Below are 27,736 nucleotides of genomic sequence, written 5' to 3' on the forward strand. Positions count from 1 at the left end.
AACCTCTAGCGCGGGTGGTCAGTTAAGGCGGGCTGCAACTGTAAGCATGTGATGGAGCAGGTGTGGCCGGCGTATATTTCGGTTTGTGTCACTCAAAACGAAGAGCCACGCTGCCACAGTGATCTTGGCGACGGTGCCCCTTCGCCCTTGTGCAACGAGCTTTGCGTTGGAGTTGCCTCCCGGAAAAATTTTTCCCCGCATATAATCATTGTCAACAAACCGGCACTGCCCACGACCTCCTGCTGTGCCGCGGTTAAAAAGATAGGCTGTGAGATACTTCAAGAGCGAACGTGCATTTCAGAGATTTTTAAGCATTTCCTGAAAGTTATAGGGAGTCTCCCACTCACGAACGAGAAAGTTGCTTCTGCGTCTGGGTTACGCGTCGTTGCAGAAGCCGGACTAGCGACGACGCATCTACGGGGCTGCCTCTCGTACAGCCCTGCTTTCGCAGGGCTGTGGCTGCTGTGACAAGTCACGCCATTCCTTTCTCTTCTGCGGCTTCCCGAATGACGGGTATCCGATACTTCGAGATGGTAGCGTTATGTCTCTCGTGTCAGTGTGGTTGCCTCGCAGCTGCGCAAGGCCCAGGTGCCCATCGAGGCTCACGGAAGGTGGCAACAGATGTTCGTACTCCTCTCTTGGGTGTTCCGTTAAGCTACGGCGAAGTTGCCTGCGATGGGAAGGGCGGATGCACTGCATTCAAGGAAATCGCCCGCCAATAAAGCAGCTTGGACTGACACTTCTTCTCAATCGGCCATCGCGAATACTCTTCCGGTGGATTCGGCGATACATAAAGAGGGTACAGATAAAGCCGCGCGAGATGAAAGGCTTGAGCGGAAACAAAATGTTGAGAGCACTCGCCTGCCACAGCACCTTGGACCGCACGATCAAGAGAGCGAGGCTCATGGGCAAGTCGCACCACTGTGGAAGAAAAGCCAGGGCCGACGAGCGCAACCGGAGCAACGCGAGAAGACACCTGGGGCGGGTTCGAGCCCCAAGCAGTCATGGCGTATCCCTGCGACTGCACAAGGGACTCGGCGTGCAGTGGCAGTGAACTCAGAAAAGGGAGGTGCTGAAAAAGAATACACGTCCCACGTTCAAGTGGGATACTGTCACACACAAGGGCCCGAGGACTCACAGAATTTTCTCGACCGAATCGGCAGCCGAGGAAAGCCAGCCACGAGGTCACATGGAGGGGCTACTCAAGATGCTGCGGTATTGGGATATAGTGATTCGCCTGTGTGTGGCTCCACAAATGAAGAAGTCTTCACTGGATGCACACTACAGGGTTTCCAAGCAAAGGCGGGTGACATGGATCTGGTCAGCCCTCCTGAAAGCCCAGAAAACGGTGCGTTCCCGTGGCGGCTGCGGGCAGCGCCGCACTATTGGTTTAGTCGTGGGCAGTATGCTTGGTTACATGTCACCCAGCCGCGGCTGCCAACACTGTCTGTGCCAGTTTCCTCTGCCAGCCTATTACGCCATAGCTCTGCCGCTGTAGATTTCTAGAATGTATTTCGGACTCTCTCGCTCGCACACCGCACCCCTCGGCGTGTATGGCCGTCTAAGCACCCAAGAGTTCCGAACGACTGTCTGGGGAACTCTATGTATTGTACGCTTCGTAGAGAGTTACGTCACGTATTATTCTCATGCGGGGAACTCATCTCCAATCACGGTCGCGGCGATGAAGGCCGAGCATACGAACGGGGGTTGAGAGTGATAGCACGTCTTTCTCCTCTGTCCATCTTTGGTATTCTCAGGAAAGGACGCCCCCTTGACCAAGGGGTGCACAGTATGCGTACGAGTGCGTCCAGAATCACTACAGGAGATCAGCAGCGGCGGAAGCATTTGTGTTTCTGCGCAACACCATAGCAACGAAAATGGGACGGTAATCGTGACTGGGATCAGGGATAAACAGTACAGTTTTCAATACGATATGGTGTTTGGGCAGGATGCAACTCAGGAGAGCGTCTTTTGCTCTTCATGTTTGCCTCTCGTGGACAAGCTGCTGGCTGGGTATTCTGCGTCAGTCATTGCTTACGGACAAACCGGGGCGGGGAAAAGCTACACCATGGTTGGTGACCGCTGCATGGAAGACTTTCATAGAGGACTGAAAGACGCAGCAACTCGCGGCATGATTCCCCGTATCATTGAGTCCCTGCTGAGGCGAACGGAGACCCTATCGCGACAGAACAGTGGAACCGTGTTCTCCATCCGAGGATCGCTGATTGAAATTTACAATGAGTCTGTCCGGGATCTTCTTACGCCTGGAAGGAATAGCCTTCAAATCCGAGAATCAAGTCACCCAGGCACAGTGATAACTGACGCAGTAGAAGTGCCGCTCTCAAGCGTTGCAGATGTGTTAGATGTAATCCAGACCGGCTTCGCGAACCGAGCGCTTGGTACAACACTGTCCAATGAGAAAAGCTCACGAAGCCATGCAATCTTTCAGATTACCCTACGGCAAGACAGTATCGCGGAATGCACTACGAAGTCTTCTCAACTGCTGCTCGTCGATCTCGCCGGTAGTGAAAGAGTCTCTAAAGCAAATACGACTGGGGAGCGGTTGCGAGAAGCCCAAAATATCAATCGCTCGTTGCTGGCCCTAGGAAATGTGATAAATGCCTTACCCCCTACAGCGGGGTCACCGAAACATGTGCCGTACAGAGAGTCGAAGCTGACTCGCTTGCTACAACAATCCCTTGGAGGCAATTCCTTTACTGTCATCCTCCTGTGCTGCTCTCCGCACTCGTTTAACATCCGAGAGACCCTGAGCACGCTTCGGTTCGGCTCTCGGGCAGCTCATGTCCAGAACAAACCGCAGTCGATGGAGGCGTTGAGCCCTGGGTTACTCCAGAGGCGCCTAGTGGAGTCACAAACCGAATTACGCTTCAGTCAAGCTCGCCTGCGAGCCTACGTGACTCAAAACGCCCGCCAACTTGAAGCCATAAAGATGCTACAGAGACATATACCGGAGGATACTCGCCTGTCACCTGATGATACGGCTCTCCTCCAAACAGCCCTCGACGGATGCAGTATCGTTAATGGTCTGTTGAAATCCCCGCCACCTGCGACGTGCCCTACAAAAACGGTTGCACCATCGCAGTACACACGGATGACGCCGCCCCTGCACCCTCGCAAACTCCCGCCAGCCACCCGTGTGCCTCCTGTTACTTCCATTAGAGACCTCTCATCATCTCTTGCCGGCCAAAACAGGCCCCAGGCAAAAGTGTACTCTGCTTACATTGATTCACTACCACAAGGACGTGCTTTTGGGCCTCAAACTCCACAGTCCACAGCGGCGCCTGCCCCGGCCGCTGCATTTGTCCAGCCCGTATCGAGAGTCCCGAGTCTGGCTTCGTCGAACGGCGGTCACCTACCGAAAGTGTCTGAGGGGCTGCCTCCGCACTCGGCACAGCTGCATGAGGAAGAGTTGCCTCAGGATGCATCTTTAGATACTGTACCGCAGTTCCCCCCTCAGCAGAGACAAGCAGACCTGTGCGCCGTTGCGGATGTTCCGAACTTAGAGTCGCAAACAGCAACGCAAGAACCGGCGTGCCGACCAGGTAAGGTGCCACCTAGGGAAATACTTCGCCATGCATGGATGCACACATCACAGCCACGCATGTAATCTGCCGTGTGGGAGTACCTTCGTGCAGGAGGATTCGAAGCCAGGCTTCGAATAGCCACCCTATTTGGTCGCTCTCAGTTCTTTACTGCCTGTGAGCGTTGTAGTTGAGCCAGGGAACGAAGACAAGGAGAGCTGTCCTACATCAGCAAAGCCTCTCCAAGAAAAACAGCCCTCACGGCTCTCTCGATTCTTTTCCCTCTCCAAAGGACGTTCGTTAAAATCCAAAGAAGACAGAAGAAACGTGCAGAGTAACCAGGCATAGAGTCGCAGAAAAGCGCATTGTACGGCGACGAACGTTGCGTGTCTCCCCTGCTCCAGTGCTGCAGCGGCTACTTGCTTTGAGCGCTCCTAAGAGATGCACAACGTTCCTCATAAGCTCGAAACCTTTCTGATTAAACTGGAGCTTCCACTTGCCCCATAATGATGGATCTGTGTTAATCACTGTGCTCGAGTTCAAAAACATGGCGACCCCCCTTGCCGTAATCCGTACGCGCCGGCTGGCGTGTGGTGGCAGCGTCTGATGGCCGCTTTGAGCGTCAGATGCGCAGCATGGCCAGTGCGTGCCGAAGCCCAGGGTCCGCCAACGGGAAAGTAATGTTGTTGTTCTAGCCACATATGAGAGACTCGAACAGCTTTCAATAACACGGTGCGTCCCAAATGAGAACTGCAACAACGTGTTTGTAGTCATCACGCTTCTTTGGATTTCAGAAGATTCATGACCATTCCTCTGGCCGCTCCCCTGCAGCAGTTGAAGAAATGGCATGCATCAGGAAACCGCATATAAATTACTTTGAGGGCAACGCTAGGGCGTGGGAGTGTGTGTGGCAGCAGCCGCACTACGCTGTAGATGTCGACCAGACATTGCTGTAAAGCAATCCGACACGACTCATGGTGAAATAATGCGTTCACAGCACAGAGGTTGCCATCCTAGGCACATTCCACAGCACGAAAAAGTGAAAACGGATCACCTACGAAGCGTGAGCCAAGCGTTTCGCCCCAAATGCGTGAAAAATAGGTAGTCCCAATGGACTGCAGAAGGGCTGCGTAAACACAGGCATGCGGCTGGAACCCAGACAACGATGAACCCGCTAGCGAATCAACGCACCACCCGCCCAACAACCGCCAAGTACACTGTTTCTGCCCACTAGGAGAGAGTCAACTGCAACCAGGCAGCGGGTCCGAACAACTAGACGCAGAAACGGCACGTGGCAGAAGAGGACAACAGCGCCGCTGTATACCGTAGTGCCGCATTTCCTCAGAGAGTACTCTCGTAAGAATCGTATGCGATGCCTGTAGAGTTTCATAATTCTCTGTCATCATTCTTTCCTCTCAGGCGCCGCAGATGACGGCGAATTGCTAGTTTTCCATACACCTTGGAGGCGATCTTTCAACCACGTAGCCCCATTGGAGAAATTGCCAAAGGAGAATCCTCTCCCCAGAAGCTCGTAATATTCGCGCTGTAGTTCTTCTACACACTCAGAAACCGTTGCTGCCTTTGGAATGAGATCCCTGTTTTGTACAGGGTTTTTCAGGACAACTTCTGCTGAGTGGAGATGCCATCCGCCAACTAATCCTCCAGTTGCTCCAACGCAAAACATTCGCAGGCCCGATCTCCGGAAAAAGAGCAATGCCGGTACAACCGACAGTACCATTGCACCTACTGTTCGGATACCTCCGGTGATGAGGAATTTCGCGTAAATTTCGTTCATATTCACACCAGCTGCTCCCGGGGCGGGCGGCTCGTTCGTAGGAACGGCGGGACTTACACACCTCGCCAACAGGTGCGTGCGAGGGACTGACACTGCCGGTGGCCATCGTGCCAGTGAACTGTCTGAACGGGCCGCCATTTCAAAACTAAAAGATGTGTAGAATCGCACAACAGGCACTTTGGAAAACAGAAAAGGAACGCAGAAGCACGTAGCGAGACAGCGTGGCAGTTCTTGAAGAACTGCAACCGCGTTACTCAGCGACAACTATGAGGGCGACAAGCGCAAACCGAAGGTCTACTTTGAACGCCTATTGAGCCCTAACATGCGCAGATACGAGACCTGGTCAAATTGTATTTGAACGCCTTCATGGCCGTATGCTGCAAGCGGTAACTGCTGCCCAACAGCCAAGCGCGGTGCTGGCAGCTGATGGCGCATGCGCCGTCTGCTCATCTATGCTGCATGCCGCTTCTATTTGAAGGCCACAGTCTACGTAAGCCAAGGGCTACCCTCGACCGCCTCGAGCAGCAGACCACACCCGATTGTTGTGGCTGCAAGCAGAACAGAGACCTTCGTTTTGCGCGCTTAGCGGTGGAGAGTTCTGACGGAGGACATCCGCTGCGCCGGGTGGCGAGACAAACGGACATGGTGGTAACGCTAGTTTTTTCTGGCTCGGACGCTAATATCTTCATTATGCTAAGGCGTTGATAAAAAAACATTGGAACAGGGCCGTTGATTTTACTGGGAACACCCACGTTGGCCAGCACTATTCATCTTGCGCCAGTCGCTTTGTCAACAAATTGGTGAGAATGAAGTACACAGCTACTACCGAGAGGCCGTATATGACGAGGAGCAATATCAGGATCCGTCCAATCAGTCCAATTCCTGAAGCCCCATAACTATGTTCTTTGTTTGGTTGCATTTATTTGCATCCAAAATTACCTGGCCTAGGAGTGGGCAGCTTAGCGGTTAAAAGGCCGATGGCAGATTTGAGGGCTTCGCCCACTGATCCCGTCACCAGGTACGTCGACTGAACCTGATGGCGAATCTGAAGTTTGAAATCATCGCTAGCGACGTGTTTATCCACATCCTCTACAAGTGGTAATGCTTGGCGCCAAGTAAGACCTAATCAGCATGACGTACCCCGAGTGGCTAGTGATGCCGTGCCAAGGCCCCGCACATACAATAGAAGAATTCCGTCGTGGCATTCCTTGTTGCCCACTCCCCATCTCCTGGGAAAACTACACACATGCAACATGCTTTCGTAGTCTTGTTGTGTGAACACGTGCCTCAAGAGGGTCTGCGCAAAGCGGTCCGTCGCTTCCTGTGGCGTTTCATTCTGCGGCACGACGATGTCCGCGGCCACCGCGACTGCTGCCTACAGTGCAGATCACGCGGACCGCCGCAACCGCGGTCGTGGCTAGCACTCCTGACCTGGTAGAAACGAGGTTTTTCGCCACCGCACGGATTCTCGGTAGTATCACGAAGTCTCATGAGCTCCGCCTCTAGCTGAGCTTGCTCTTCGGGGGTCAGCAACTTGTCGGGGTCGCATAGCCAGGTGTGCGATACGCTGTATTCCTACGATCACGCGAAAGACAGATGGAATTGCATGCCATCGACTGACTTCGCGAACGCAGTACATTTCCCTGGGTCTGTGAAAGGATTAGGGAATGACACTTCAGTGTGGACAAAACCCTCCACCGGCAGCCCCCTGGACCTAGAGTAAGGACAAAAATTCTTATGGTCCCGTTATAGAAGGCATTTGTTTTGACTGACTGATGAACGGCCCTCCGTAGCTTCGGAGGTCTTCCTTTCGCCGGCCACCAAACAACTTCGTTCTCCTCTGGCCTGCGCTCGAAACCAACTGTCGGCTTCTGAAAGTGGAATGGCGCTCCCATTTGCTTGAAGCCGCTTGTTATCACAGACCTGGCACCACAGTCAAATGTTAACCCGAGGTACATAGTGAACGCGAATACTTTCCACATTTTTGCTAGCATAGGATATCTACGCAGTCCGGATCCAAATTATGCAAAGGGCAACATTCACTTTGCATCACGACGACTCACCTGCTTGGTTCCAGTGTACAAACACTTACCTCGTGGTACACGGCATCCTCCGTTCTGACACCCATTATGCTGGCATGCATTTCATCAAATAGTAACGTCGACTGAATGAGGATGTGCCAGAGAGGGTGCACACATCCATACGCAATCGCCACGCAGAGCGCAACAGCTGAGTTTGCTGACGTCGGAGAGAACGGAGAATAGAAGGGGTGATTCTCTCAGCAGAGCCAAGGATGGCGCGTCACATGGGACAGAATGGCCTTTTCTGCCTTGGCGTCCGCAGGTTATACGCCGCACTCAATCGTAAGCGAGAACAGTGACTCTTTTTACCCTTGTTGAACGGGCCTTGTCTCGGTTATCCTTATGTGGTCGTCTGCTCACGTCACAAATATAAAATAGTACTATAGATGATACTGTATTGCAATGTTGATAACATAAACACCAACAAACCATAATCTACATACGATTTTTTATTCCACTCTGAGAATATATAGTCTGCTTTACGCCTCGTCATCATACGGCGAGCGATGCATTTGTCTGCCGATATTCGATATTGGTGTCGACAAGTTGTCCGCAATGGTCGATCGACAGGTAGTTTCCCCCGCACGAAAAATGCTCAACCGACTTGGAAGGCTTGAAATACGGGTTAGCAGAAATGCCCTCTCGCGGCACGATATTTAGAGCAGTCAAGTCTTACTTTTGAATACGTACGAGCAGTTTTTCGCCGACAAGTGTCGCCAGGTCTCGGGTGCGCAGAAATGGAACTCATGGAATCATTGTTTGACAGGCAGCATGCTCGGCATGCGCCTGACACTCACAGCGGGCGGCGACCGACACAGAGAATCTCTACCGTGCTCCCCTTCCACTACTCACCCCCGCTGCCGCCCATGTGGTACTGCCACACGTGCTTCGGGGGTGCGCATATGCCCGCTCTTGTTCACAGCACGCGGCTACGCGGTGTGTTTGTTTTCGTGTTGCACTCGAAGGGTTCGCCGTGGACAATGCGCATACCGGAACACCGGGCTCATACGGAACATTAGGAGGGCCAAACTCCACTTCTCTGCAGAGCGAACTTTCCCGGTGGTGTTTCGTGCGTTGCATGACGCATGAAGGCACACGTGACACCGTGGTGCCAATCTAATTCGAGGGCGCTCGTTGCCTCAAGGCTTTAACGTTGATATACAGAAGTACCTTGTGCCCCCAGTTCTGCTCTAGGTTGTGAGAAACATTTCGCCGCAGCTGGAACAACAATCGGTTGCGAACGCCGCACACCATCTTCGCCACTTTCTCATCCTTGACAAGAAGTTCCTACGAACACGTATTTCAGCGCACATTACGCAAATTCCGAATTCATTTACTGTACGCTTCTGAAAGCCTCTACCAAGGGCTGACGGAGCCGGCAGCGCCTTACTTGTTCGATAATCAGGGTTCCATCCAAACGATGTGTCCACCCAATTGTCTGCTGCTGGATTCGGTACGGGACGTCTTTATTGAACCAGCAGAAGATATACGTCCTTCACACAAAGAGACATCAGGCATTACGCGGGTTCATTGCTCGGCTCTACGTGTATCTACCATGGAACCTGTGAGCTGCTGCTAGCGCAAACAGAAGCTGTCGCCGCCAGCTCATGAAAAATGCCCTGTGTCAGTTGTGTCTGCTGCACTCACTTGATAAGCTCTGCTACCTGTTGTACTCTCGGCAGCGTTGTTTTCTAATAGGCAACCCAGCACACACATACAAAGGAAGAACGCACTGCCCTGATAAGAAACTGAACACGATGCTGACACCCGTAGCGGTTGCTCGGGCACCCTGAATGTCCCGCGAACGACAGATCGATCGCCAGAAACTTGCAACACTACAGTGATAAAACGAGTCACGTACCATTTCTGGCGGATAAACCCATACGCCTGGCCTGGCTCGGGAAAACAGGTAGTCCAATAACGGCTGAAGGCCGCGGGAGTTTTTCGCTGACAGATGGAAAATCTTGTCGAAACGCCCATGGGACCTGAAAAAGAAAGACTGACACCGGCACACTCTCACTCCAGCTCGTGCCCCGGCGCCATCACTAAGGCCGTCGTGCCGACTCTGCGCAGACGACACATTTTATGTTTATTGCCACCGCATCAACAGGCGCAAAGAGCAAGCTGACCCCTGGTACACCATGTGGGAGCACTATGTTGAGACTCACTGGAACTCCTTTGCTCGCGCGTACACCCACTTTGGGTGAGACGCTAAATCCACCTGCAGCATCACGGAAAAGATGAAGCATCCGATGCGACAGCAATGATGTGGTCGCCGAGTGCTCGCAGGCTTCTCTACGCGCAAAGCAACGAAAAGTGGCTCCCGATGGGGAACGCATGGCCCGATATGACAGACGAGTAGGCCGCGTGCCGACGAGGCTTGCCGTACCTTGTTTAGACACAGAAGTACTGGTATCCCCTTAGCATCCGTGGATGCATTGTCTGTCCCTTCACCTTCAGTGCGGTGCTGCAAAAGGCCTTCTGCAGCCCGCGTTTCTGCACGCCCTCCCGCTGAAGGGCTTGTCGCAACGCTGGCCTCCCGATCGTGAGAATACGAGTCTCCTTGCGTCTCGAGGTTGCCTGGACCACCCGCGTAATCAGCAGAAAGCGGCAGTAGGAGACAGCACACCGTGGAATCGCAGCTGCTGCCTGGATCCCCTTGTGGAAGGGACTAAGCTCCGTAGAGGGCTGTGAAGGTACGAAAGAACAAGTGGAACATATGAAAAGATGGCCAGCAGCTACAGCGAGGGATCACGGTGCCTATCTAGCTCGCAGACCTAAATATACCGTGCGTGTTCAATTTATGTTGTCCTCGCTGTCGGCGAATACGGAAAAGGAAGGCGGTCTGACACACTTCAGAAGTGCACAGAAAAGCTCACCAAACGCCCGTTCGACGAGTGAAGGTATCGGGGCAATCGTTGAGACGACATTGAACACATCTTGAGTAGGCCTTTTAACCGTATCAATGACCAGCAGTGCTATATCTGCATCCTCCTGTAAAACAGTAGACAAGGACTGCGTTGCCAGCCTCACTCGTGCTCGCCCCTCTCGTTCGTGTGCCTTTACGGCTGAATATCAATCTACATGCCCAAGGACTGCTTAGAATGCAAGACCTGAGAGGGTATCAATACTGAAAAATGCTCTAGCTTATATGTAGCAAGCGCGTGACTGATAATACGTTGCCGACAGCTGCTTGCGATGGACAAGCAAAACTCCCCGCTCACGAATGTCATACTTCTCAGATAGAGGGACTCCCGACTCACGTAGCCTCTCCACGCAGCGCTGACGAGCTCGCGGCAAAACATCTTGTTGCGGTGAGATTCGACGATGCCTGCAATCCCAATCGAAGACAGCAAATCGACGGCTACTGGAGTGGCATTTTTAAACGTCTCTCCATCCCCATAACGCATCACACTTCTAGACACCAAGAGTCTTGCTACGAAGTTGAAGGGCACTCTACACCCTGAAGGCTCATGTTCTCTCCAACTGAGATGCAGAAGGTTAGTGAACGAGAAAAAGAAACGCCCTTGAGATTCAGAGCTTCCTTAAGGACAAGCGTAAATGAGTGACGAATGAACAGTATTCTTGAAGACCAGAGTGGTACATCCGTTTCCTTTTTTCTCCCCTTTCTTTTCCAGCAGGCAGACATGAAAGAATTCGTCGAAGTTAGACACCAGCTTTGCACTCTGAGTGAATGCGAGTTACGCCGCCATTAGCACCTACCCAGCACTGCAAGATGGCACAACTGTACAGCCGGTGCCAACGCGTCTCTCGTTCCTTCCGGCAGTTTGAAGATCTCAACTGCGGCGGCGCAATGTCTTGCGGAGAGCAGAGTACGCTCTGTTCTAGGTTCGTATCGGGAACTGCAGCCAGGTTTGGCTGTTCAGTGGGCGCGTACCTGGAGCATCGAGGAAGACCAGCTGCGCATCGCCCCGCGTTACGATACCTCGGATCTCGCCCCTGCAAAGAGAGACAGCATTATTCGCAACAAGCGTCATGATGGAGTCAGTACCACTCTTCACCTGACGAGTAAACCGCTCTGGTGTTTGACTCCCCCTAGTGCTGTGCAGAATTAGTCACACTCGGAACGGCTTCAGGCGGCAGAGAGGCGTCGTGGAAAATGAAACATGTCGTATCAGGTCTGGACATAGAAACCGGCAACGACTAGTACAGCGTGCGGCCTCACGGCCCTCGGGAGCGCATCCGAGATACGAGGTGAAAGACCGCACGCGACAGCAATTGTTCATGAATATCATTCCATGCCATTTATTACATTATGAATAAAACAGGAAGCCTGGCGTAGCGTGCCCTCCAGTTCTCCTTGCCGAATGACGCTTGAACAGACTTTATTCATGGCATTTGCAGCAAGTGATTCGGCCAGCAGTTGAGAAGACTCCCGCTGTCACGCCTGGGTAGCCGGGCTCCGACCTCCCGATGAGCACCGGAATTGCAAACGCTTAACGCGAAAAAAAACTGAGACCACACACGTACCTAGTGGTGTTCACCTTCGGCGATACCGCGCTCAACTTCTGGCCTAATATGGCGTTCAGTAGGGAGCTTTTTCCTGAACGAAGCAGGCAGTATCCGCCAAAGAGGGCGCTACACTTTAACCTTTTTGCCAGGAAGGCTTGCACCGTGCCGTATGCGCTACGAGCCTTCAGTCAAAGTCACCGGTTGCTTGAATACGTTGGTGCTTCCTCGGTGGTCACTCTAGACGAGTGCGTCCGGGCTTGACAGTTACGCGGTAGCCTACTCCGTCGGCGACAGCATCGCCCGCAGGTGCGTTTACTAGTCCGCATCATAATGTGGAGTTGGTGCACAACTAACACGCGGCCAGACGCGCGTGGGAATCCTTTGGTGAGGTATGTGCGCTCGCACCCCCCGAGGAAAGCTCCCCATAATGGAATCGTTAACGCATAATCTAATGCTGCACAGCTCGAGGCTGGCATGCATTGCTCCCGTGTACTGCACCGATGCTAGAGCTGCCCAGAGGTACACTATCGTTCCCTCTATGAGAAAAGGAGTGGCGGCCTTATTCCGCTCACTGGCCAAAGGCCATCGGGCGCACGAGCTCGGGCTCAGACCCTACCTGCGTTTGGAGGGCCGATGAGAGCAACGCGGAGCGACCTCGCACGACCGCCGTCGGGCTGCTCGGGAGGCTCCCAGCTGCTGAACTGCGCCTGAGCTCCAGAGCAAACAAACACACTCGCAGGTGACCAGTTGGGCCGTCCCCCAGCGCGTATTCGCGCCCGGCGGTCACAGCAGTGACCACTGGGCGTAACACCGAGCCACGGGGAGCAACCGAACATGCGTCGTGGCCAGCGGTAAGAGGCAGCAGCCATTTCCGGCGTCGCCATGCGTACTTCCTAAAGAAGTGAATGGAATGCATGCGGAGTAGACAGTGACTGTCCACGCCCATGGCTCAAATAGCGAGGCACCTTACAGCGCGCACCTCAAGTCATCAGGTCTGCTCCTCTGCGGCACCACGCGATAGTCAATCGGACCACAGACCACATGGATGCACACGCCTGGAGGCAAGCCCATTCGCTCAAGGGGCAACACTGGAGCAAGCGATTGCTACGGGACCGGCAGCTCTTCTCGCCCGATTGCAACAGCTCTCCAGAGTGCCCACCATAAAACAGAGCGGCTCGCGCAGTTTATCCAGTCGAAGAGATGCGCAACGACTGAATAGCAACTCTCTTTCGAGGAAGATGATGCACGTGGACGCACCTCAAGCGGCACTGCTCCCCTGGTTATACTACCAGGACCGTAGACGGGATTCAAGCGATGGCGTTCGCGGTCAGCGCGTTGGGCGCTCATGCTCTCTGCGGCAATAGTCGAGGAAAGAGACCACATGGTTGAGATACGAATCAGCAGTCGCAAAGGCTGTTTGCAGCGGAGCGCGGCTGTCGCAGATGACACTCCCCCGAAACCCGGCTGACAACTAAATGTCTCTGTTGTAGTGACTTGAAAACATCATGCCCAGCCGGTGTGTTTCGCTTTGACAAACTGCTCTCACCGGAGCATTCTGGTGATTGCTCGGACCGACTTGGTGCTGCCTCATTGTCAGCAGCCGCAAGATCCCCCGCAGGCGCAACTGGCCGAACCTGTTGGAAGATCAGAAGCAAGACACACGAACGAAAAAACATGAAATATAAACAGAAGGGAGCGGTCCGCTGTTCATACAGCAGGGACACCCACACGTGGCCTCCCCCCCCGGCGCCTCCTCGTGCCCCGCTGCGAGCACGCCACGATGAAGCTTGTCGGCTGAAGCGGCTGGAAGAAACCAGATGAAAACCTTTTCTCTACCCGTTTCGGACCACTCACCTTTTTGTATCTACTCATGATTGAAAATTTTCGTGGGAGTGGCCCGAACGAGGATGTCCGTAGATTATCCACCCTCCAGGGCAGCGGCGGTGCGCAGGGCGGCAGTGAGGCGAGTGCCCTCGAAACTCCACGCACACCGCCTCGCGTAAGACGAGTAAAACCAACGGTCTGCTCGGCTTCTCGTCCGGGCCCTTCTCCGCAAGGGCGATGCACGGCCCCATGGCTTGAGACGTAAGCCTCAGCACGTCGGCTGAAGGAATTGGCGGAAGGCACGCCCGGGGCGTTCATGCATCCTCGACAGATGCGGTGGAGTGAAGCTCTTGTTTGGCGTGATCCATCCTCCAGAGGCACGGGACTAAGGTGTCCTCCGAGTCTGCGTAGATTGCCATCATGCTGTATAATTCTGTAAGATAAATGTAAGAGTTGGCCCATCTCTGTGCGCACTGGGTAACTACCTCCGAGCGGGGACGCCGCCCACTGGTGCGGTTGGGAAAACCGCCACATGTTTTTAGAAACAGCTGTACGCCGTCAGGCTGTCCCATGAGAGATGCAAACGAAGAAAGAACAGCAATCACGTTCCGCATGCTACGCGTGAGACGCAGCATGGGGGCTGGGGCCACGCTCCGATGCCGGCACCGTGATCAGTAGAGACCTGTGGAATTCTGTGAGCATGGATGTCACCGATGTATCGATGTCGTCGCGTAATCCGAAACGAGTGTGTGCATGCCGCTGGTGAAGACAAATCTTCATTCCCCCGTCATATGGCCTGCAGGAGGTGGGCGCGGACGCGCAATATGTCTGCTGTAAGGCGCCCAAACTACCGCCTCACGGAGTGACGCCGGTGACAGCTGAGGTCACCAGGAGGCCACGCGCACAGCAACGAGCACGTTAAAGGCAGCGGTACAGTTCTAGAAATTAATTTGGTAAGGAATTTCAGATAAAAAAAGGTGTCGCCGTGAACGGTGCCGCCATTTGTTGCGAGCGCCGGACTTGCCAGCACGCAGGGAATGCGACTTTGTGTATTCGACGTACAGCATCAACGACACAAGATGAACGAGTAAAAGAAGCGCAGTATATGTGAGTATGAGATAATAAGGAAGGAGTATCCCGCCTTCCATAGCCCCCTTGCTGCAAACTGGAACACTAACCTGCATTCGCATGCGTGCCACGCGTTCGCATGCTGGCAGACAGACTTCCGCATCAGTGGAGATTCCGCTGCGCTTTCGACGATGCTTCGAAACTGGAGTGTCACGCCGCGTTTTCTGGGCCTAAACTGAGAGTAAGCTTGTCTATGTGTGTGTGGGATGCTGACCGCTTGCGCTGCCTGTTACTTGCGCGTATCAACGCGCTTCGCCAAATGGTGACCCAGTAGGGCGATATGCCTTTTCGTGAGATATATGGAAGGCGGGTGGCTGCTGCCCGTGGCTACTTCTGTGGTCCGTAAGCGGGAGTCTTTGAAAATCGTCGTCCCGAGAAGGTAGCTACTTTGAGACTTGGCCTGTATGCCATGCCGGAGCGGCAGAAGAGATTGATGAACGCCGTTTCTGTGGAAGGCTCGATGCTCGATGTGTTACCGCCGTTCACTGGTTAAGAACGGCCGGTTCAAACGTTTCACAAGCTTAGTTTGACGCAGCCGTCTGTAAAGAGGGGCAAGTTGGTATCTTTGGGTTTGCACAGAGCACATTAAGTTGAATGCGACGACAGGTCTGCTTTCCTAGTGACTGCACGGCATCACTGTAACTGCCGGCAAGCGGGACGTGGCAACTGTGGATCACCCCGGCGACGTCACGCGTCAATCCGGGCAAAGTCGCTGTGATCGCGCGCGCAGCTGAATGTGCACCGTCGGAAGTTTCCGTTCCCACTATTACCAGTATTTTTTACCAAAGGCGAAAAGTGAAGCATCTTCTGCTCCCTCTTGTCCGTCGTTTCAGGCCTCACGCTGTGGCAAACCGGGAAGGTTAAGGGAAGGCGGGTGTTTTCGCCGTGCACACATACCCGGGCTGACCTCGTAATCCACCGTCAATCTCTTCGTGCCCTGGCGTGCTAGCATTCGTTGTCGATTTTGCTCTCAACAGTGGGGTTTACAGCTGTTCTGCTGGCAGCCGTAAACTGGTACTTCATCACCGCAGCTCAGGAGTGTGCGCCCACACTCGTCTCTGCACACAGTCTTGCCGTCTCACCGCCGCTCACTATCCACCGGGAAGCAAGCGAGTACATCGTTGCTGGTGTCTCACGGCCCATGAACAAGTGCTGAAAATGAGAGCGCTGACGACAATAAGTATGGCGAGGATGCTGCACAGTCGTTTAGCAATGGTGGCTCCCCTGGTCACAATTGCCCTTGCCGCGCTGGGAGCCTCGCCGATGAACTCCTTCTCGCTTCCCCCTGGCGCGAACGCAGTGGGATCCGGCGTCACACTTGCTTCAGCATCGTCTGCCAGCAGCACGTGTTCGTCGTCCGCGCCATCTGCTTCAGTGGTTTTCTCTTCTGCTCTGAGAGCGGCGTCTTCCTTTGGAGCTGGATCCCTGGCGTTCGCCAAGACGAGGCCACTCAGCCAAGGAGACCCGGCACCAGCATGCGTATGGAGGATCCGCGTCGCGGCAGCGGACGGAGGAAAGACGTGGGGAGAGCTCGACTCCAAAGCTGCGTTCACGGGCAAAAGAGTTGTTGTCTTCAGTCTTCCAGGCGCATTCACGCCGACGTGCTCGTCGAGGCATTTACCGGACTTTGAAAGGCTGTACGACTCCATTCGCGCTCTCGGCATCGACGAGGTTTATTGCTTGTCTGTCAATGACGCTTTCGTAATGGATGCCTGGGCCAGCAGCCTGAGTGTTAGAAATGTGAAGATGATCCCGGATGGCAATGCATGCTTCACGTCGAAAATGGGCATGCTGGTAGATAAAAGTAATCTTGGGTTCGGGCCACGGTCCTGGAGATATGCAATGGTGGTGCAGGATGGCACTATAGAGAAGCTGATGGTGGAGCCCAGTATGACTGATAACGCCGACGACGACCCGTTTGTTGCCTCTAGTGCCCAGAGTGTGCTAGATTACTTGCGTGAAACCCCTCGCGGCACTGGAGTGTGAGCACTCTCGCACACGCCATATCAGTGGCCGTCCCTGCACGTACACCACCTACTTAATTGCCGATTCCGTCAGCAGGACGTGAGGCTGTTAATGACAGGGCGCAAAGCCCGATGCCAATGGACAACCGCAGCCGCGTTCGCAAGGTGTTTGTTTCGGCACAGTGATCCATATACCAGAATTGACTATGACTGAGAAGTAACGAAACGCATAGTCACGCGGTGTGCATCTATAGTCCAGGGATCAAACTTCAGTTGTCGCTGACCCTCCTGCGGAACGCCGAAGCAGCTGAACCACCTCTGGTCGAAAAGGAAACGGCTGGATCTGTTGTGGGTTTTTCACAAGCAAAGCAACACTAGAGTACTGTTTGCCTCCAGTCGGCGCCTCGCCACTCAGAATCCTATTCCCGTATTACCTGTTTCGCCGACGGTGCGCGTTCACAACGGAGCGGAGCGAGGTTGGCCTGGAGTGCTGCAGCGTCTGTGCTGTTTGTAGACTACAGAGAAGCACGAGTATGCAGACCATATACCAAACTTGAGTTTCCAACCTTCGACGTGCCAGCAGAGGTGCAGGATTCTTCCACCGTCGGTGTGAGTAAACTCCCACGCCGATTCGCAGTCACCGTCGATGCGACACGCATCAGCGTCCCACTGCCGGGAGGTAGCTAGTAGCGGCTGGGTCCAGTTCGAATCATGTCGTTGCGACCGCCGCTATTGGTCAGGTCCAGTCTGTCAGCCGTTCATGACAACTTGCCGTGCAACACGTTCATGATTCCGGCTAGTTCCTCCTGCTGATCGTGTTTCGCACCTGACGTTGCCACTGCATTTCAGCTTCAGTTTCTTGCCCTTCCTTCTTATTAACCCCCCCCCCCCACCCACCTGATTCTGCTTGTTGTGTCCACCAGGGAAGCTAGTTGTTCAACAGCTTGCAAGCATAGGTTGAAATGCTAGCGTCTAGCTCCAAAGCGGCATCGGTTTTCTTAACAAGCAGTTACTGCCCTCGCTCCACAATGGAGCAGAACATTTCGAGCCGTTCGACTGCGCGCAGGTGCTCCTGCTCACCTGTGGTGCTCATTTCGCTCGCAGGCTTCCTCTTGGTTGCGCACACTGCAAACGGGATGCGTGTGGGCTCCAAACAGCAAAACAAAAGTCTATTGCAGACGCGCGATGGCACCGTGTCAGGGCAGACGGCGAAGTGTCCAGCGGGTGGCAGTGCGCAGCTCGATCTGACCTTGTCACCGGAAGAGGCGGCCAACCATATCACCCTAATTTGCCCGGCGAACGCCCCAGAAGGAGATTATACAATCAAATCGGCAATTGTCCCGTCAACTCCTGGCGCCTACTGTAGGTCAGGCACCATTTCCGATTGTGAAGAGCCGACGAAGCAAGCCATGCTGACAAATATCTTTCCGGCGTACAACGCGACATGGCAAGTAATCGATCCTGAGAACCCTCACAGTATGACCCTTATCGTCCCAGTTCACGGTTTTCCCCAATCTCATTCAAATTTCACGATCGGCTGTCACACGTCTGTATCCCGGTCAGACGCGGCAAGGGAGACTTCCGCAGAATTCTATGACTGTGACGTTCGTGTGGAGGTCAAGGGACGATCTGGAGCCGCTTCGCTGATAGGCACAGGGGCACTCGGCACAAGTCTGCTGTTTGTCGTAGTGTCGACGTATGCAAGCACCTGATCGAGCGAATAAAGCAGTTCTAGCCAGTGCTTGGTTGATGGGAATATAAGACGTAACTCGCGGCCTTCTAGATCATACCTCAGCGGATGAGTCGATGCTGCAAGCTCTTGGGGCCACAAAATACCACCAGAGCTTTTTGTCTTATGTATTGCTGCCCTGATGCTGCAGCAACTGGACATGCGAGCGGGAACAGTGCATCAGTGTAGGGAGGTCTCACATTTTTACTGTCCTTTGTGTGAGGCTTTGACTTGGCACCGCACGGACCGCATTCAACAACTTTGAAAGAGGATTCAGCCTCGCCGTAAATGATTCATATTCATTGTAGATATCCCAGAATGCTGTATGCACTTTTCGATGGGTGCCTATGCTCCGGGTAATGGAGAAAACGCAGCCGGTATATTACAGCCTGGGCGTGCTTGTGCTGTGTGTGAAGTCCACCCACGACCTAAGTAGACATAACCGCACTCACGGTCGTGTTCGCACTTTCAACTTTTAATTCCAACGAACTCCTGTAAGGCGTGTTTCCTACTAACTGGGAAGCGGCGCCATATTCTCATGTGTCATGAGATTATAAAAGAACGTTCTACCGTCACTAGAGTAAACAGTAAACGAACATCTTGCGTGGTTATCGGGCTGTTGCCCCGCGCGTGCACGGCTCCCACAATCAGTGGAACTGACACCCATTCCTGTGATGCATTTGCCAAGGTTTGTGGCTCAGTTTGGACGCATGAGTAGTGTAGAGATAATGCCAGGCAGCGCATCGTGTGGGCACTCGTGAACCCGCTGCCGTGGCTAGCGAGGTCTCGGCCTTCTCGACGAGCGAATCAGGAGCAGCTGCTTCACCTCGAACGCTGATGTAAACGTGGCACTTTACAGTAGAATTTTGCTGTGGATTCTCCCTGCCTGCGAATTACCGCTTCCTGCGGACAGGAAAACATCGAGATGCTAGTCCATGCCGAGCGTCACACGGTAAATTGACCGTCATGGCGGACTCGTTGCGCAGTCAGACAACCCCCCGAGACCTCGACACGTGCTGAGTGTGGACTGCCCAAGCTTGCGAGGCTCTCTTGAACGTATGCACGTCTGCGGGATCGTGGTCAGTATCAGAAAAGCAATGCTTGGTCAAGCTGCATGTTCGTTCGAAACGGGGGTCTCGCACTGCATTCGGCTCCGCAGTTGGCATGAGCATGCCACCGCTCCGCTTGAGACGCCTCTCGTTGGCCGCGCCTCTGCTATAGCAGCGCGAAACCACGTGGAGCCAGGGTTAGACAAGCTAGTGTTCTATGTTTTGCTGTTTGCTCGTAAAGCAACTCCCGTGATTCGTGTCTACCGTTGTCCGCACCTGGGTTCGACTCGCTCCTCGGTTACAGTCCGCGGAACGACCTGGCTTCATGTGCGTCGAGGAAAAAGGAGAATTGCAAATTGGATTGTGGGTGCCTGCTGCGCGGCTTCCACCCAGCAGAGAGGTGGGCACCACGCTCTACGTGTATGCCGTGCACCGTCCCCACCGCAGATTGCTTCTGAAAGCTCAAATCATTTGGTTTCAAAATCCAACTTGGATGAGGTTATTCCACATCATTGACGGTCAACGCGCAGAATACCGGCTCCTGGTTTACCCACTTCAGGGCGTCCCAAAACCCTAAGAGGACCGCGAGAGGCCCTACCTGGCTTTTGCTGGCTGAACATGTAGTACGATCCCACGAGGTAATCTTGGGACTCTGGAGTGTAATTGCAGTCTTCACCCCCATTTCTCACTCGAATAGCCACTGTTCGGTTTCCCAGTCTGCCTCAAACACAGACGGTACGTTCCAGGCTCCCTTTAGCTCAATGCCTGACGCCTTCACAGCCTCCAAGACTTTTTCCCTCTCTGCACGGAAGAGATCGATTCCCGGAGGGCCGTCCTCTTCCTCGTCGAACGCAAACTTGGTCTTGCCCCCGTCGCCGCCGAGTTTCCGACGTCTAGTCGCAGCTTTCTCTAATAGCTTCCTGGAGAGCAGAGCCATCACCTTGCTATCGTCGCCTCTCATCCCTCGCCACAGAGAACGTTGACTGCCTGCTTCATCCGAAGCGTAGCTTCGCTGCAGAAAACTCAGACATGCGTGCACCACAAAAGTCGTCTGTGCACGCAATGCATTGTGCTCAGGCCTGCTTCCAGCAGAGATGCTTAGGTTGTCTCGCTTGGGTACCACAGACTTCACTCGTATACTCGCAACTCAAAACCATTTTCCGCTGCACAGGGACCTAGATTCACCCGGGCATGTTGGGCTTTGCAGCGTGCACCCGCCCAAAGTGGATGTGGCTACAGGATGCGGCTTTTCCCCTCTTGGCAGGTCGGGCGGTCCTCCGGCGACTGACAAACAAGGCTCACCGCATAGCTCGTGTCAATCTCCTCCGTGTCCTCGTCGCCCGCGTCCGGGCCGGTTGGCCCCTCCGCGCCAGCCCCGAGAGCCGAGGCGGGGTCGAGACCTAGGGCAGCGATGAGCTGCTGAGCTGCGTTGCGCCGCGCGGTCTTTTCTTCGCGTTTCCGCAGTGCATACGTTTCGGCCGTCTGCACGGCGGCCGCGAAGACAGCTTGCGGGTCTCTCACCATCTCGCCTGGGTAACGCTCCAAGAGCTTCGTTGTCAAAGCTATCTTGCCCGTCGGCTGAAAATGTAACCATCCAGCAAACGGTGGGGTCCACAAGACGCGGATACCATATAGAAGCGAACTCGAACCAAAAACAACTATCGACAACAGCTCCTCAATGATTTTTCAGATGATTAAGCAAACATAATTCACCGAAGAAAAAGCGAATGCTGTGCGCACCTGGCGCTTGATCAAGACAGCACAATGTGCACGGCCCTATTGGTGCTTTCCGACGCTACAGTATGGGCACCCACCTCCATAGCGAAAAGGGTGCCCTTCCATGCCAATGTTCAAAAAAGATAGACAGGGGCAGGTAGGTAAGTGCAACTGGAAGCCGCGCTGATCGATCTGTCACGGGTCGGCAGAGAAAAAAAGCAGCCGTGCACGCCTCCCGCAGATCACCCAGGTCTCACAACCGAATCCGTCTGTCGCTAGTCGGTACCTTGTCGTAATGAAGGACGAGAGCTCGGACTGGAGAGCCAAGAGGCAGAATTTCCTCCAATCTTTCTACGCGCGCTGCTGAGATCTCGCTGAGGTGAAGCAGACCGCGGCATTCGCCGAACTGCGAAACAGGCGTCAGGTAACGGGGCCGAATATGTCATGCGATAGCTGCAGCTCATTCAATTCGCCTCTCCCGCGGCTCCTGAGCCGTCGAGGGACGCTTCATTCCCACCCACGCGGCTCTACAGTGAGAGAGCTACTTGTGCACTGGGGCACGTGGCCAACCGAGCACATCGGCTTTGGACATCGCTTCTCCCACATTTAGCTTCTTCCCATTCAACTCGCGTCGACTCTCCGGGCGCAGACGCAATCACCCATGCGCCGGCTGACCGTGGCAATGTGTCGCGCTCGACGCAGACAGGAGGCGTTTCGCTCACCTGGACCAGGACGCCGAAAGGGTGGATCGCCACGACTTCTCCTTCAACGACTTGATCAGGCTTGATACGTTTCATCTGCTCGCGAATGTGGACGAGGCGACTACTGACCAGCAGTCGCTGTCTCTCTACATCTGCCTGAAGCAGTGCGACAGGGAGCTGGGCCCCCACAAGGTGCGGGCCGGACTTCACAGCACTGGGCAGCTGCGATGTGGGCAGGAAGCCCCGGAGTCCGAGCACGCGGACGACCAACCCGCCTGAGACCAAGACACCGCACGAGTCACGTTGAAAAAGCCTTACCAAAGTAAGGCAAACTGCACTATGTTGAACGCCTACTGCCTACAGCCGTCCTTCCCTATATACATATATATGTAGGGCAGACGTCACTCTCTATTCACAGGTAGCAGACCGAGCACGAGTATCAATGCGACGGCGCGCGCGGTTAAAAGCTGATAGCGAGCCGAGTCCTTCAGGCCACCTGCGGCCTGGAGGACTCGGCCCGTCTCCACAAAGTCAATACTCCAGAAGAGCATCGTTATCACAGCATGCTTGGTATAGGTTTTGCTATCAGTCACACTGCTGCGCTGTTGGGATGACCCTGGCACGACGCGCACATACAGACGAGAGACTAGAAGCTTCTAAACACACGGCAGTCAGCGTCGCTTGACGCGATCGGGACCCAGTTACAGTACGCAAGATTCACAAGCAGAATCGCACCACGAGAGTATTCTTTTTGACACATGCTTGAGCCCGCCGGAGTTGAGCTGACCTCTGTGCGCATGGAGGACAGTTGCTTTCAGAGGCCGATCCTCCCTTTGTAGCGCCAGGAGCTGCTCCCAAGCAGCGATACGACGAAGCGTTTGCAGAGAAAGAATCAGCTCCCCGTGGCTGACTTTCACAACCTCGCAGAAGACCTCGTCCCCAACCGAAAAGAAGGCTTTGAGGCCCTTCTTTGGGGCCTCCTCGTCCTCCAAGAGGACCTCATCGAGTCTCAGCTCTCCCTCGCATACGTAACCGACATGAACGTAGGCAAAGGAAGGTGTCACCTTGACGATTCGGCCCTTGACGAGCTGTCCAGGAAAGACTCTGAGACACGGATGCCCCAGGTGGCGTCTCCATTCTACTCGCATCGCCTCCTCCATCTCGGCAAAAATGTCAGACACCGGAAGTGACGCCGTAGGGCCCGTCTGCGCAAGAGGCCCCGGGGCGCTTCACTCGCCGAGGCCTCCCCTGCAGAATAGAGAGAATGAGAAGAAGCCAAGAGAGGAGAGCAAAAACGATATAGAGCGACGTAGCGCTCTGCAGCTTCAAGCCACGCATGTGTGCGAGCTCGCCATATCGCGACGCCACGCGAAGGGGTTCACGCACTCGCATTTGAAATGAGCCGCCGACGCCTCCGCCCGCCCAACCTATCTCACGCACGCGGGACACCCGTGGCGCGGAAAGCCGGAAAAAATCAGCAGTACACGGAAGCTGGAACACTTGTCCCCTTCTTCTGATGTGCATCTATTTACCCTTGCTGCTTCGGTGCCGCGTGGCTGCAAGCTCTGTCGTCTCGCCTGTGCTCGGGTCTACGCCGCTGTGACACTGCGTGGTGTCACTCCTTCCATGGTTCGTGTATAAGCTGAGAGCTCCCGGCGACGGCCACCGTACTCGGGAACAGGAGATCGCGTGAGCTCGTGCGAAAACGACTTCCGCACCACCAAGGAATTATCATATCCTCCGCACCGACGAAGCCAGTTCCGGTGGAAAAGACTGGCATGACTTGCCCCTACCTGTTCCATCTGTCGCGGGAACCCCGTTCTCCTGTGCCTGCAGAACGACATCTTTTTTCCTTGGCTCCAACGCGGCGACGTCCGAGCCCTTGGATGCCTCAAGGCTCTGACCGGATAGGACGTCTGCCTCATCGTTCTCGAACTGAAAGAGGCCAGACGCTTCCCCTAGGTCTTTCGAGAGTGCCCTCAGCCTCGCTACCACCTCCTCCTCGTGAGTGGGCACAAATGTCTTCCGGTCCGAGGCCGCCCCCCCTGCCGCTTGTCCCCGTTCTGCCGCGGACTGCGACCCACCTTGCTGTGTTTTCTCGCCTGCTCCTCTCCTCGTGCTTTCGCCTCCTGACTGCTCTGCCGCCGCCGCGGCATCATCTCTCAGCCTCTGCAGGCGCATTTCCTCTTTGAGTCTTTCTAGCTCCTGTCGTCTTTCCTCCTTCGCTCGAACGACATTGGTCTCCATAGTCCTGACCATCGAGTGATACTCCTCGTTGTCCTGTCTGCGATATTCCTTTTTGATTTCGTCAGCAAGAACCCACCGAACCGCTTCGAGGGCCCTTGCGCCAATGCCACCTCTCGCAGCTGCTGCAGCGCCCTGAAGAAGCCGAGCGGGAACTGGCAGCTCTTCCTGCCGTCCTCCTTCCCGTTCTGCGACTTTCTCCGCCAGGCGATTTTTTCTAGGGCTGTCGGCCTCACGTCTGCGGCCGCCGTCTTCCGCTTCTTCAGGGTCCGCCCTCCTGTCTTTGACTTCGTGCCGCCCGTCGGGCTTCTCTCCCTTCCTGTGGGAGACAGGCTCTGTGGCAGCGGCACCCGCCGCGGGGTCGCGACCCTCGACTATTCGCCGGGCTGCTTCAAGCCGCCTCACGGTTGCTTCAGCGGCAACCGCCATTATATCTTTCTGTGTCTCGCTCTCCTCCCAGTCCTCGAACATTGCAGGCGTGAACTCCACGGGGTGCCCTGTCCGTGGGGGAGGGCGGCCCTGAGCCGCCTGCCTCTCGCGGTGAGCCTGAACAATTGTTCGAACAACCTCGATGTCTGGGTCGGACTGCAGGCCGCGATGAATATGACCCAGCAGAAAGCTCTCGGAGTCCATGACGGCACGCTGTAGCAGCTGGGGAGGAAAGAAAAGACAGGCGACACAACGCACCAGACGATAACACGAGAGAGGAGAGATGCAGCGGGCACCGGGGATCCGCACAGGCCTCCATCCTGAAACTACGCGAGCAACGGGTGACCGGTAGAGACATCTGAGCCCCGTACGCCGCGGCAGCCCGGCGTGTGAGGCCACCCTTGCATCCCACTCAAAGCTGCCAGGTCGTTCAGCGTGAGAAAGCCAAGTCAGATGGCTCACGGATTCGCTCTCGCATGCGCTCACGCGCTACCTCGACAAGTACATAAACCTTGAGCTTGCTGTGCTCTGCCAAGGAGTTTAACATGATGGTCATGAAAGGACAAGAGAACTTGGATCCAGTAAACAAAGCCCTTCAGATGGAAACCGGTGGTCCAGTCGTTATATATACGCTCCCAAGAAAAGTTGACAAAAAATCCTGTCTCAATCCACTGCTGCTTCGTCAGCCGTATCGCACGAGATGTCTCGTTCCCGCTGGGGGCGGACTTCTGTCTAGCAGCCAACAATTCTGTTGCAGACCTGCCCTCCTCAAACTCCGCGACTCGAACGCTGACAGGAGACTCCTGCCTCCCTCGACAAACGTATTCCCACAGTGCACCACGTACGCGAGAACCCTAATCTGCACGATTGCTTGCCGGGCTGTTGCCGCGCCGGCAACAGCTTCATACGTACCTGGAGCGCGTTCCTTGCATCTGGGGCGGCCATGACTGGACTGTCGGGAGTGACGTGCCCGTAACGGGCCGCCAGGGCTTGGACGGAATGCGGCAGCCCCATGCTCGCCAGCATCTGCTGTTTTGCCAGAGCTTCTGCGGCCTCCCGGACTCGCGCGGTCATCAGCTGTCCGCGGTCGCCGCTCGCCGAAGTCTCAGCTCTTTGAGAGTCCTTCGCCTTGGTTCGATCTTCCGTTACTCCCTTCGTGGGCACAGGGTGTTCACCTCCGTCCCGGGGGGTTCGTCGAGCCCCCTCCTCCTCTCCAGGATGCTGTTCACGCAAGCCTGCAGCGTCCGCGGCTCGCCTTTCTTCCTCGCGCCACTGCCGGATCTGAAGCCGCGTGGCAAGTTCGAGTCTCTTCCTCGCCGCCTCGGCTCCCGACGTGGGGCCGAATCGCGAGTCGCCCACGGGGAACAGAGCTGCCCACGCGTCGATCTCGAGGTCTCGCACGAAACCTCCGAGGCCGCCAGCGTCAATAAGTTCGCGGTCCGCAGCCAGGGGGCCTTCTTTCCACTTTAGAGCGACTTCTTGCTTCTCCACCATTTCGTCGCGCCGCGTGACGAAGCGCTTCGGGACCTTCAGGGTGAGGAGCTTTTCTTTCTCTTCATCGGTCACCGCGGGCATGCGGACGCGCCTGCCAGGCTGGCGGCGCAGCTCCTCCAGCCACCGATGCAGTTGTTCCTTCTGCTGTTCGTACACGTCCGAAAAGCGAGCACGAAGGTCGGCTGAATCCGTGTCAGCCAAAAACCCCTCAGTATCGCGGAATGCTTGCGGCGTGAGCAGCCATTCAACGTACTTAGAGTCCTGCAGCTTCTCCAGAGACGCATGGAGGTCCTCTCGAGACTTTGCCGAAATAATCTCCTCAAGAAGACCGTCGTCGACGGGAGGGGCATCCTGGCGAGGGTAGTAAGGGAGCAGGCGGAGGAAAGAGGGTCGAGGCAGCGCAGAAGTTGAGGGCGCGGTGGCACATGGAGTGCCGTCTTCAGTCTGCCCGCCCTTGGTCGGCTTTGCTGCATCTGGGACTCCTGTGAGTTTCGAAGACAACTGGGGCAGAGGAAACGGGAACGCGCGGCCAGGAGGCGCGACGATCTCTGGAATGGACGAATAGATCCGAGGCGGCAGAGTAGAAGACGAAGACGAGTTTTGAGATGCGGGTCCTTCCGGGGATGCGGCCGCCTCCGCGTTGGCGTCGGATGAGCTGGACGCGCCCGAGTCGCTTCTTCTACTTTCCTGGGCAGTAGTGAGCAATCGTGCCGCATTTGGGTGACTCTCTGACTCGGGAGGAACTTCGCCGCTCCGCTCCTGGAAAGGGCTTTTCCCTGCGTTGGTCGCGCACGCAAAGCTCTCACTGGCTGCCCAGCCATCGGAGCCTCCACGCGCCCCGGACGCCTCATCCGCCTCTTCTCCCGCTCCTGCCTTCTCCGCCGCGTGCCTTCTGGACAGGGAAACCCATCGCGGACATCTTGGCACATCCTCTGCAGCAGCCGCCGGCCGGCTGGGGGGGCTGGCTACCAAAGAGAGCCCGCGCGGCGACAAGGAAGCAGGCAGGGATCGAACCCGATGTCCACCCCAGCGGACGCGAGGGAAGAGGAACGCGCACGCCTCAGAAGGCCTGTACCCTGTAGAAGAGCGTCCTCGAAGACAGACAGCTCGCAAAATGGACGAGCGAGAAGACAGCGGAAACGAGAACTGGGGGGGAAGCGAACGAACGGGTACCGGAGCCGCACGTGAACGCTGCCACGCAAGAGAGTCGAAGTCGATATCCGGCGCAGAGTGAGAGACTCCGGATGCAAAAGTGGTCTCAGGGTGGCTCGACACCCCCACTCTTGACCCCGCGGCGTCCTCCGGAATCCCACGGGAAGCAAAAGAGAGGCTAGACGTCGGGAAGCAGCTGTAGTCAAGGTGGATAGGAGTGAAAGCAGCACTGTGTTGGCGAAGCAGTCGCCCACTGGCAGGTAGACAGACGTTTACAGGAAGAAAGACAAGTAAAGCAGAGGCAGACAAGACGAGGAGGCAGAGGAGATGGAGGACGGCGCGACAACCTACTAAGGTGCCCATTAGGAAACGCGATACTGGGACGCGTACACATCTCGCTTCTCGAGGCAGCATC

General features: G+C 55.3%; 4 protein-coding genes across 4 annotated transcripts; 2 read left to right on the forward strand and 2 right to left on the reverse strand.

Moving 5' to 3' along the window:
* Positions 1-675: 675 nt before the first annotated feature.
* BESB_067430 (putative kinesin) lies at positions 676-3,890 on the forward strand (the record flags this gene model as incomplete). The annotated part of the gene is made up of 4 exons (XM_029365136.1): positions 676-1,348; positions 1,758-1,789; positions 1,949-3,563; positions 3,733-3,890. 4 exons carry the CDS (start codon positions 676-678, stop codon positions 3,888-3,890), a joined length of 2,478 nt encoding a protein of 825 aa, XP_029218719.1.
* Positions 3,891-8,534: 4,644 nt separating this feature from the next.
* BESB_067440 (GTPase) lies at positions 8,535-14,177 on the reverse strand (the record flags this gene model as incomplete). The annotated part of the gene is made up of 14 exons (XM_029365137.1): positions 8,535-8,705; positions 8,809-8,911; positions 9,066-9,109; positions 9,280-9,403; positions 9,587-9,639; positions 9,808-9,980; positions 10,298-10,412; positions 10,682-10,749; positions 11,317-11,378; positions 11,910-11,982; positions 12,508-12,598; positions 13,149-13,233; positions 13,425-13,525; positions 13,746-14,177. The coding sequence occupies 14 exons, from the start codon at positions 14,175-14,177 to the stop codon at positions 8,535-8,537; spliced, it is 1,695 nt and encodes a 564-aa protein (XP_029218720.1).
* A 1,824-nt stretch (positions 14,178-16,001) lies between these two features.
* BESB_067450 (redoxin domain-containing protein) lies at positions 16,002-16,829 on the forward strand (the record flags this gene model as incomplete). Its single annotated transcript, XM_029365138.1, has 1 exon — positions 16,002-16,829. The coding sequence occupies one exon, from the start codon at positions 16,002-16,004 to the stop codon at positions 16,827-16,829; it is 828 nt and encodes a 275-aa protein (XP_029218721.1).
* A 3,441-nt stretch (positions 16,830-20,270) lies between these two features.
* Positions 20,271-27,735, reverse strand: BESB_067460 (S1 RNA binding domain-containing protein; the record flags this gene model as incomplete). Its single annotated transcript, XM_029365139.1, has 8 exons — positions 20,271-20,597; positions 20,888-21,163; positions 21,588-21,707; positions 22,024-22,277; positions 22,790-23,229; positions 23,786-24,897; positions 25,588-27,245; positions 27,354-27,735. The coding sequence occupies 8 exons, from the start codon at positions 27,733-27,735 to the stop codon at positions 20,271-20,273; spliced, it is 4,569 nt and encodes a 1,522-aa protein (XP_029218722.1).
* Position 27,736: the final 1 nt, after the last annotated feature.

Source organism: Besnoitia besnoiti, chromosome VI, assembly GCF_002563875.1.
Source record: "Besnoitia besnoiti strain Bb-Ger1 chromosome VI, whole genome shotgun sequence".
NCBI lineage: Eukaryota > Apicomplexa > Conoidasida > Eucoccidiorida > Sarcocystidae > Besnoitia > Besnoitia besnoiti.